This window comes from Balaenoptera musculus, chromosome 10 (assembly GCF_009873245.2).
Source record: "Balaenoptera musculus isolate JJ_BM4_2016_0621 chromosome 10, mBalMus1.pri.v3, whole genome shotgun sequence".
In the NCBI taxonomy this organism is placed as follows: Eukaryota; Metazoa; Chordata; class Mammalia; order Artiodactyla; family Balaenopteridae; genus Balaenoptera; species Balaenoptera musculus.
Window position 1 is genome coordinate 9,054,558 of NC_045794.1, and position 11,958 is coordinate 9,066,515.

Genomic DNA, 11,958 nt, shown 5'->3' on the forward strand with positions numbered 1-11,958 from the left:
GATTTTTTTTTATTCTAGAAAGGTAGTGGCTAGTCTAGCTTGGATCCCTAATGATAGATAGTCTGATCCTCTGTTTTCAAAGTTACGTCTGCCATTTTAAGATGCCATGCTTACAAAATTTTTATTCCTTGATTTATTTTTAACTTAATATTGTACAAATATTTCACCTACTCTGCCTTGGAAAGGATTTTCATGTCTAAATAATCATGGTTTTTTTTCCTGACATATGACTGTAGTAAATATTTTCCAGCATATATAAAATGAATACATATTGCATTATATATTTTATATTCATAGTGTCTCTAATATTTTCTTGTTACTAGAAAGTGTTACGATGACAATGATGTTCGCTTTTAAAATATCTACTCACCTATGTGAGTAGATTGTTAGTTTGTAGGCCATTCTAGGGAAAATTTGTGAGGCACAATAGTATCTCAAAGAATCCAGTGAGAAAAACAGAAGTTAAAATGGATCTTCAATGTCTCTTCATTAATTCAGTTCTCTTGGAATATAGAAAATTCTGGAAAAGTCTATGAAGCTAAAGGTTTCACTCTTTTCAGGTGGCAGTTAAGATACCACAGTAGTCCTAAGGCATTTTGTCTCACCTTGCTGTTTGCCAAAACTAGGATAAATGAGTGGCTTGAAGGAAAAAGAGTCAAAGTTAACATGACAACCAAATCGGCTTGATGTTTCTGCAGTTTAAGGAAAACCCAACCTGTTAATAGGACAGAAGAAACGTGAACCATGAAGAGGAGGAGGAAAGACATCACCATTTTCTTGGCTCTTTTATGGGCCTCTATGCTGAAGTCCTTTGAGCTGGGGTTGAGCTGCAAATTCCTGGTGTGTCTCATCAAGGAGAGGAATAAACGGAGCAATGAGGTCAGGGACAGAAGAAAGGGGATTAGGCAGATGAAGGTGAAAACAATCAACATGTCAAGATACAGAGTTTTACTTACATCTGAGGGCCATGTTGAGTTTCTTTCATATATTTTGTAGACATTAGTCCAGACACCATTAAACGCATCTACTAATTCAAAGTTCAAAAACAGTAAGAGCAAAGACCCCAACAGAAGCACAAGTACCACTCTACGAATTTGCCACCGCAGCCAGGTGAAGCAGGGGTGGGAGGAACTGGCTACTTTAAAGAGGCAGAAAACACTTAGACAGGTAGCAAACCAGGTAGCTAGGTGATTGGACAGGGTCCAAAAAATTTTTGCCAGTTTATCAATGGCACATAGATGTGGCCATAACACCAGTACAAACGAGTCAAATAGCATTTTCCAACGTTGACTGATTCTGGAGATTGCCAGGCCGGTGAGGATGCAGTCAGCTGATGAGAACTTCGGTCTCTTCACCCAGTCGATGCAGTTAACTAGTACAATGAACCCATTCCCCAGCATTCCAATCATGAATTCTCCTATTACCTCTACCAGAAAAGTATTTTCAACTCCAGATGGCATTGCTGTAGAAAGAATCCAGAAAGCTAATACTATTTTTCACTGATTTTTTTGGCGGTCAAAGTGTTGTATGATATCCAGTTTGATACTTTTCACTTTTGTACTAAAAAATGCTCAGTGAAACTCAGATACCATCTCACTTATCTTCATAAAGAACTTCCTCTTTTTTTTTTTTTTTATAAAGCCTTGAAACTGCAGTCTTTTTTTTTTTTTTTTTAAGAAATTCACGTTCTTTTATTTATTTATTTATTTATTTATGACTGTGTTGAGTCTTCGTTTCTGTGTGAGGGCTTTCTCTAGTTGCGGCAAGTGGGGACCACTCTTCATCGCGGTGCGCGGGCCTCTCACCATCGCGGCCTCTCTTGTTGCGGAGCACAGGCTCCAGACGCGCAGGCTCAGTAATTGTGGCTCACGGGCCCAGTTGCTCCGTGGCATGTGGGATCTTCCCAGACCAGGGCTGGAACCCGTGTCCCCTGCATTGGCAGGCAGATTCTCAACCACTGCGCCACCAGGGAAGCCCAGAACTTCCTCTTTTATTCCAGCCATAGGTCTGAAATTTGTGCAAGGAGATCTAGTCTCACAGCTCTAAATGAAAAACTTTACTTTCAATCAGCTACTGATTGCCAAATTAAACAGTAAATGTGCCCACTCATCATTGGCACTGGCAGCAATTTTCCAGTTGTGAGGACATCTGGAAAAGTCAAACATGCAAATATGAGACAGATTTCTTTATACTGATTTGTACTTTCTTTTTCAACAGAAACTCAATACCATTTAGATTCAAGTTTCTTAATTTTAATAGAGTTCTCTAAAAGTAACCTCTACAATACAAGCATTATTCATCAATTTCATTTAATAAAATCCGTAACGTTTCAGATACTGTTATAGATGAAACAAGTGTAATAAAGAGAAGCAATATCAAGGAGCTCACAGAGTAGTGGAAAAAGCAACATTAAATAAACTATTACTATTGAATATGACAAAAGTTTGACCAAAATACAATTACAACATTTTGGTGCTATGAGGAGGGTGCTACGAAATCTATTGTCTATAATTAATTCTAGTTTCCTGTGGATAGTGACAACTGGCATAGGTCTTGAAGCTTTTTAGGATTTTTTGAAGAAACAGATAAAAATGGAAATGATTTTACAGAATGATGTAAAAGCATATGGAAAGGTACCAAAATCATACCTCTACCTGAGCTACTACTCTGAATTTTTTAGCTTTGTTTCCAACGAGTTCCTGCCTATTTGATTCTGAATAGCTATTGTCAGCTGAGACAAAAAAAACAGTAAGAAAAAAAATAAGGTAGAAAAAAAGAAAAAAAGGCAGTGGGTGGATGGGTAGGAGGGAGGTTCTCCTTTTCATTAATTCTGCTTTTGATAACATTCTTCATCTCATAAAAAATTAATTTACAGTAAAATATATTTTCGCTTGTTTTTTTTGCTTTAACAAACAGGTAACTCTAATACAATGGTTTTCAACCTTGACTGTAAAGAGGAGTTACCTACGGAGCTACACATATATATAAATGCCTGTGAGCCGCTCTTAGGGATTCTGACTTAATTGGTCTGGGGTACACTGTCGGCGCTCACTGAGAGCTCCTTGATGTGTGCCGCACAGTGCCTCCTAAACCCAGGCAAAACATCTTTCTACCCACAAGATGCAAATCTATGAAGGTTCTCCAGGAACAAGACAGGATTTTGCCCACTGTCCTCTGACAATGCATTTCCCATTCAGCCGATTCTGATTCTGGTTGACTAACAACCTGTTTCATGTCGGTCTCAGCCTCTCTATAGAGATGCTATCGGCTAGGAATGCCTGAGGCACTCACCTGGGCCCAAACTACCTGTAGGAGCCCCCAGAGACACTTCCCCACCAGAGCCAGCGCTGTGGCTGGACCTGCTGCTGTGGTTCTTATTATGAATGCAAGACTCACCTCCGCAATAACCATCAGGAGAAAACAAGGTTTATTACTCACAGGTCCTGGAGGGTACACAGCACAGCAAGGGCCATACAGTGAAGTCAGGAGGAGAGAGAGAGAGACAAGAAAGCCCCTGGGGCTCTGCCTTTACTGGGGTTGAGGGTAGGGTGCCTAGGGTTTCACAGGTTCACTCTTTAACGGCGAATTTAAAACATAAGGGGGGGGGGCTTCCCTGGTGGCGCAGTGGTTGAGAATCCGCCTGCCAATGCAGGGGACACAGGTTCGAGCCCTGGTCTGGGAAGATCCCACATGCCGCGGAGCAACTGGGCCCGTGAGCCACAACTACTGAGCCTGCGCGTCTGGAGCCTGTGCTCTGCAACAAGAGAGGCCGCGATAGTGAGAGGCCCGCGCACCGCGATGAAGAGTGGCGCCCGCTCGCCGCAACTGGAGAAAGCCCTCGCACAGAAACGAAGACCCAACACAGCCAAAAATAAATAAATAAATAAATAAATTTATTAAAAAAAAAAAATCTATTCTAAAAAAAATAAATAAATAAGGGGGAATTAGGGCTTGGAAAGGGAGAAATGGAGTCACTTGAGTGAACAGTCTGTTATCTAGGTTACCTGGCATCTTCTAAAGGGGAAACTTCAAGGGTGGGGGCAACCTGGCTTCTTATTTAGGTGTTTTAGTAGTAGCTGTAGACAGCTGGCAATGTCTAGTCAAGATGGAGGCCCTTGGGAAATACCTGGCGGTCCAGCGGTTTCACTGCCACAGGCGCAGGTTCAATCCCCTGTGGGGGAACTAAGATCCCACAAGCCTCACAGCACGGCCAAAAAAAAAAAGACGGAGGTCCTTGAAATGGATGCCTCTGCAATCAAAAGCTTGTTGTCAGGCACTTACACTACACAACCCTAGCCACGTTGGCAATCACGTATGCTCCATGAGGAAAGGGACTATTTTTTGTCTCCACTGATCTATTTCCAATTCCTAGAACAAGGAGGACTGCAGGCCCTCAATTACTATATGTCAAGTGAATGAGTGCTAACTTGGTTGGTAATCTTATCGGGAATACTGAAAAAGAGAAAATGAGTAAGACCTGACTGTGAAACTAGTATTAGAGCAAGAAAAGATGGTAACCCCTTAAAACTAGAGACAATTTTATAACGTGTATGAATTCATGAGAGGTTTCTGTACTAACCTTGAAATAACCAACACTGCTCTCTAGTCTCCTGGTTCAAATCAGAAGTCATACTGAATCACAAAAACATACACATCGGGCAACCAAGATGTGGAAGCCTTTGTATTTTTCTTCATGAAAAAGAACTACTTCTAGGAACCCTCTTGCACTGTTGGTGGGAATGTAAATTGATACAGCCACTATGGAGAACAGTATGGAGGTTCCTTAAAAAACTAAAAATAGAACTACCATATGACCCAGCAATCCCACTACTGGGCATATACCCAGAGAAAACCATAATTCAAAAAGACACACGCACCCCAATGTTCACTCCAGCACTGTTTACAATAGCCAGGTCATGGAAGCAACCTAAATGCCCATCGACAGACGAATGGATAAAGAAGATGTGGTACATATATACAATGGAATATTACTCAGCCATAAAAAGGAACGAAATTGGGTCATTTGTAGAGACATGGATCAATCTAGAGACTGTCATACACAGTGAAATAAGTCAGAAAGAGAAGAACAAATATCGTATATTAACGCATATATGTGGAACCTAGAAAAATGGTACAGATGAACCGGTTCGCAGGGCAGAAATAGAAACACAGATGTAGAGAAGAAACGTATGGACACCAAGGGGGGAAAGTGGCAGGTGGTGGTGGTGGGATGAATTGGGAGATTGGGATTGACATGTATACACTAATGTATAAAATGGATAACTAATAAGATCTGCTGTATAAAAAAGTAAATAAAATTCTAAAATTAAAAAAAAATCAATTCAATGTGTTATAGATTTTGTAATTGCTGCATTTATTTCTCTCACTATACAATCCTAAGTAACAACGGAGGCCATAATGTATCTGCCTCTGTTTTAATCAGTTTTAGAGGAAGAACCAGTGGCACAAAGGGCCATATTTTGGAAATCTGACTTCAATTTCAACAACTGTAGTTTTTAAAGGCTTTATGTGTTACATTTTTACTTGCCCTGCATTGTAATTTCCTAGGGTGGTGTTAAACAAATTACCTCTGAATTCCCTCCACCACCCCGACCCTACAGAGCAGTTTCATACCAATGAAATACATACTGTATGTGTAGAAATGAGATAGAAATTTTGTATTGAAATAACTGATGTTTAACTTACATAAATTGACCCACAGAAGACTCTCAGACCCCAAAGAGTTTTATTTGATTTTTGTTTTTTAAATCTCAAGTCAATTATTTCCACTTAGCACAATCTTTCTCCTCAAACCCCATGGTAGTAATGACAATAATAATAACAAAAATAACAATAAATAGTATGTGCCAGGCACTGTTCTAAGTGCTTTATATCTGTTAATTAATTCAAATTTTAAACTAATGTATTAATTATGTAAATAATTTATTATTACAATATTACTCTACTTTTTAGAAAAGAGAAACCAAGGCACAAAAAGGATAAGTAATCTGCCCAAGGTCACTGTGATATTGTGATTTATAATAAATATATATTTGGTCTTCTGGCACAGAGCTCCTAAAACCCTTGGAATTTCCTAAGTTATGAGAGTGATAAAAGGTGTCTTATGTTACGTTAATGAGGTTTATTTTTAAAAGCCCCTAGGTAACCTAAGGATGGGGTTGATTGCCAAGGGAACTAACCCTGTCATGAGAGGGTTGGAACTTTCAGTCCCACCCACCTGACCTCTGGGGGTGGGGGGAAGCAGCAAGGCTGGAGGTTGAATCAATCACCATGGTCAACGATTTAATCAATTATACCTATATAATGAAGTCTCCATTAAAAAAAACAAAAGTTTTCAGAGAGCTTTCAGGTTGGTGAACTGAGTTGAACTGTAAGACACCCAGCTGGTGGTGGAGAACTGCTTGGTAGTGTTCTGGGCACATGAGAATTGGTGACCAGAAAAATTAGTAACAAAGTTAGTAAGTTTCAAACCCAGGCCCTTTGACTCCAGAATCTGGACTCTTGATACCTACTTTATGCCACTTTTCATGATTCAGCAAGACCCTTTGTATATTGTCTTCTTTATCTTCCACAGGAACACAAAAGCTTGACTTAGGGTGGATATTTGAAACTGAACGCGTATTGATGCCTTTCCTCCTAGTTGGGGAACAGGCACCGCTGTGTCGTAAATGCCACTTTCCTACTGTGTTTTGTGTCCGTAGACCAATCCTGCCACCTTCAAGCGAGTCAGTCAATGAACTGCATCTCCCTTCAGTGCCACCAGATCTTTATCTCTGCTGGCATTTTTATTTATTCACTCCTCCTTTGGGGACTCTGATGTCATTTCCCCATTCAAAGGCATCAGAGTAAAAGGGCAGTACCATGGGAAGCACCGGGTGGCACCTGGAATTGAGACTAGCTTCCTCTGTGACTGGCCCGTTTCTCTGAGCCTTAGCTCCTTCCCTTATGAGAAGAAAAGTGCATTTAGTCCTTAACAGCTTACTAATGGGTTTTGTGAACATTCTCTCTTAAAATGGAGCAAATGGTTCCTAAGTCACAAAATTAAAGATTAAAAAGGACAGAATATGTAAAAATGCTCGTAAACTTTTAAACTATATACAAGTATTAGTTACTATTAACAATCATTACTACCCAGGTCCAGAATCAGGAATTATGCAATAATTATTTCTATCTACTGTGAACTCATTAGAACAGAACTGGCTACAAATTGGCATTCTGATTTCAAAGATTAAGAACTGATCAGATAAACAAAAAGTCCTATGTGACTCTTTACCTTTCCATCATCATAAACCAGAAAACTCTTACATGCAGACTAGTGACCTCTATTTGGCCTGATAGGTAAGGCATGAAGAGTAGCATGAGATGCAGTGGTTTTCACTGTATTCAAATGACAAGAGCAAATTCCTAGGCAAACCCTATGATTTTCACCTGTTGAAATTTGAAGAATCTGGAAGTCATGCAAAACTTCCTGGGCTCCAAGAAGCACATAGGACCCAAGAAACTCAATGAAATGTTTGGAACTTGCTAAGATATCTCTGTGGCTTTAGTGAGAGACCTCCGTGGCCTCACTATAAAGCCTTCGTGGCGTCAGTGTGAAATCCCCCATGGTCTTAACAGGGAAGATTTCTAGGACCCTGGAATGAGATCCTCTGTGACTTTAGTGTGAGACCACTGTGATTGGCATTAACCTGACTCACTGAGGCTTAGATTTGGACTTTGTAGGTCTTGGGAAAGGAATTTAATGTTAGGAAAGTAACAGTCTAGTTCTAATAAAGCCCGTAACAAGAAGAGTACAATTTCAGTGTCTAGCTTTATAGGAATTGGATGGACAGAATGATTTTTACTTCCTATGATGTTTCTCAGGAGAAGAGAGAGCCCAGAAATAGATTCATACAAATATAGTCGACCAATCTTTGACAACCTCACTCTCCCATCTCTCTGATTTCCTGTTGGCCAAACCCAAATGGAAACCAAAGTACAGGGAATCCACTGATGCAAGTCAGCCTCCCCGTGACCAGAGGATGGTGGCTAAGAGTGGAGCTTTTTTTTTTTTTTTTAATTTATTTATTTATTTATTTTTGGCTGTGTTGGGTCTTTGTTTCTTTGCGAGGGCTTTCTCTAGTTGCGGCAAGTGGCAGCCACTCTTCATCGCGGTGCGCAGGCCTCTCACTATTGCGGCCTCTCTTGTTGGGAGCACAGGCTCCAGATGCGCAGGCTCAGCAGTTGTGGCTCACGGGCCTAGTTGCTCCGCGGCATGTGGGATCTTCCCAGACCAGGCCTCGAACCCGTGTCCCCTGCATTGGCAGGCAGATTCTCAACCACTGTGCCACCAGGGAAGCCCCAAGAATGGAGCTTTGACTGGAAGAATAAAGAAAAGATCCCTTTAAGAGGTACAAGCCACTATATATAAAATAAATAAGCTACAAGGATATATTGTATAGCAGGGGTCCCCAACGCCTGGGTCACAGACCACTACTGGTCCGTGGCCTGTTAGGAACAGGGCCACACAGCAGGAGGTGAGCGGCGGGGGAGCGAGCGAAGCTTCATCCATATTTACAGCTGCTCCCCATCGCTCGCATTACCTCCTGAGCTCCGCCTCTTGTCAGCATTATGGTGAGTTGCATAATTATTTCATTATATATTACAGTGTAATAATAATAGAAATAAAGCGCACAATAAATGTAATGCGCTTGAATCATCCCGAAACCATCCCCCCAACACGAGTCTGTGGAAAAACTGTCTTTCACGAAACCAGTCCCTGGTGCCAAAAAGGTTGGGGACTGCTGTTGTACAGCACAGGGAATATAGCTAACATTTTATAATAACTTTAAATGGAGTAGGATCTATAAAAACTTTGAATCACTATGTTGTACACCTGAAACTAATATGATATTGTAAATTAACTATACTTCAATAAGAAAAAGAGAAAAGAAAATACACCAACAGAGTTGGACAATCTTAAATTTTACTCCTACAGAGAAGACAATTTGCAGAGCTGGAATTTTTTCCCAGGTATGCTCAACATAGTGCCATAATTAACATTTTAAATACTTTTTATTATGAAAATGCAAATTTGTACACAGCATACAGACTAGAATAATATACATCCGTGTACCCATAATGCAGCTTCAACAATTATCACCTCATGGCCAATCTAATTACATCAATACCATCATCCTTTCTTTCCCTCCTATGTTAAAGCATATCCTATATATCATATCAACTTTTTATTATCAAATGTTTCAGCGTGTATCTCCATAAGATAAGGATGCTTTTTCTGAATCACTATTAATATACCAAAAATAAGTTAATAATTCCTTACTATTATTAAATATCTAGTCAGTGTTCAAATACCCAACTGTCTCATAAATAATAAATGTATTTGTTTAAAGCTTTTTAGGTCAAAATCCAAAAAAGGTTCATACACTGCAGCTGGTGGGTGTATCTTTTAAGTCTCTTTTAATCAGTAGTGTCTCTCACCATGTCTTTTTTCCCCTGCTATTTATTTGTTGAAAAAAAATCTGATCATTTGTTTCGAAGAATTTCCTACAGCTTGGATTTTGCTGATCCCATCTCTGTGGTGTGATTTAATGTGTTTCTCTTTACAATTAACTTGTTGATGGGCCATTTCTCCCAGCTGAGTTTAAATTCCTCTATCACTGATTACTGGACAGGCAGCAAGACAGACTGACATCCTAGTGAGGCTAAACCAAGAAAACTTCTGTCTACTCTTCTTCCCTCAGAGGTGGTCTGATACGGTCCTCGATTCCAGCAGGAATGAGTCTAAATTATACTTACACACTGGGTTCTGAGACCACAATTTTGCCTAGGATAACTTTCACAGGAATTGAAAACAGTCTCGTGTTTGCTAAATTTTCTGTTGATTTGATGCTGCGATCATTTTAACTCCCTGGACTCTTCAAAGGTAGGGCATATGAAAGATAACTTATGACATCCTGAAGGAACAGCACCATTGCATGGAAAGGAAGCCCCGTCATGACTGTACCTAGGCATCAAGGGAGGCCCTCCAGCCAACACTGAGCAGAATAAACCTTGGTGAGAATTAATTTGTACATGAATTTACAAGAGCAGATGGAATTAATTTGGGGGTGATAATTTCACTTTAAAATTTGATAGTGGAGAGTTATATCCTAATTCAAGGCATTGTTAACATTGTGCATGTGTTACAATGTGCAACACTGTAGCATTATAGTATTTGACATCATTACCTAAGCTCTGATGAATTGCTTTGGAGCATTCCGCCAGGCATAATTTGTAACAGAAAATAGGAGGAAAACTTCAGCCAACTAAAGAATTGGGCCCTAAAGCTAATTTAATGAGCTCTTCTGACCAATTTCAGAGACCTCTAGGGATAAAGGTTTAACTATTCTCCAGTAGATCCCACAGAAAACAAAAGAAAGCAGTGGATAGTATTGGAAGAGAGTTCTCCTGAAGATGGGTGGGCACTGGTTTCCTCATCTAAAGAAGACAGACCACAGGTTGTGATTGTTACACTAACTGGGTTATAGTAGAACATAAACCTATAGAGTTTATATCCCAGTCATCAGGATTCCACAGAAGGAAGAAAACTTTCACTTCCCAGGACAGTGAATGGAAAAAACACTATTTATCTGTAGCCCTAAGTTACTCTTATCTACCTACTCAGTGAGACCAAGAAAACCACTGAGCCTGTGAAGTTCAGCCCCTACTGAATTTTCTCTAATCTTTTCCAAGTGATTCTTCCATGGTAGAAATTTTTTTTTTGCTCTTTCATAGAGTCAACTTCAACTTCCTGGAACAGATTCTTTCATAAAGAAGGAAGGTGTCCCATCTTGGGTAATAATTTATATTCAGAGATATTATATTTGGTAGACCAATTCAGGCCATAGAAAACATCAGCAGACTCACAGATACAGAAAAAAACTGGTGGTTACCAGAGAGGAAGGGGATGGGAGAATGGGCAAACTAGGTGAACGGGATTAAGAGGCACAAACTTCTAGTTATAAAATAAATAAGACATGGGGATATAATATACATAATAGGGAAGACAGTCAATAATATTGTAATAAGTTTAAATGGTGACAGATGGTAACTAGACTTCTGGTGATCATCTCGTAATGTATATAAATGTTGAATCACTATGTTATACACCTGAAATTAATACAACATTGTATGTCAATATACTTCCATTTTTTAAAAGTCTTATCCATGTTAAATCTGATATTTTTATCTCAAATATGTGTGATTCCTGAGACTACTTCTCAATTGGCACCAAAGTTGAGAGGGACACATGTTGCTTACTGCCCCCTCTAAATCTTTATCAGCTACTCTTCCAAGTCCCTAGGCAGGCTGAGAAGCAGACGCAAGAGATGCTTCCGGGCTAAGACAGATGCAGAGATGATTGTTTATGTTCCTTTTGGATCAATGAGAGGGTAGGAATACGTCCTGTAAAATAAGAACACAGTTGTATGACCACAAAATAGAATGAGGATTAATAATAAGAAGGATACAGAATATGTTCTTGCTTATTGGTTGGTCAAGAATAGTTCAGACCCTTCTTACTGTCTGTACCTTTAGTTAAGAAAAGAAGAAACAAGCTCCCAACCAGAAACATTTCCAAAACGGAACATCCCATATCCTAGCTATAACAGTGACCTTGCATCTTGCACCTAGAAGTCACAAGTATTATGCAGTACAGGATCAGGCATTTTTGATAAAGAAGGCAATCTTGAGCCTTTTATTACACAATTTGTAAAAAGTAACTCTCTCTCTAAAATGGTGCAACTACTTATCACAGTTTCTCATTTGTTATTTAAGCTTCTTTGGTTTTGGGTTGTTGTTTTTTTTTTCTTGTCTTTTGTTTCTGTTATTGCTATATAAAAATTTTATTATTTTTATAAAGTCCTACGTATCAGTCTTTTGCTTTATAGTTTCCAT

The 11,958-nt window shown here is 39.5% G+C and overlaps 1 protein-coding gene across 1 annotated transcript; it reads right to left on the bottom strand.

The window, feature by feature from the left end:
• Window positions 1-530: 530 nt before the first annotated feature.
• Window positions 531-1,460, bottom strand: TAS2R42 (taste 2 receptor member 42). Its single transcript, XM_036866017.1, has one exon. It carries the CDS (start codon window positions 1,458-1,460, stop codon window positions 531-533), a length of 930 nt encoding a protein of 309 aa, XP_036721912.1.
• Between the last annotated feature and the right edge of the window lie 10,498 nt (window positions 1,461-11,958).

Coding starts and splice junctions, on each gene's coding strand:
- TAS2R42 (XM_036866017.1), bottom strand. CDS start 1,460: ATGCCATCTGGAGTTGAAAATACTTTTCTGGTAGAGGTAATAGGAGAA.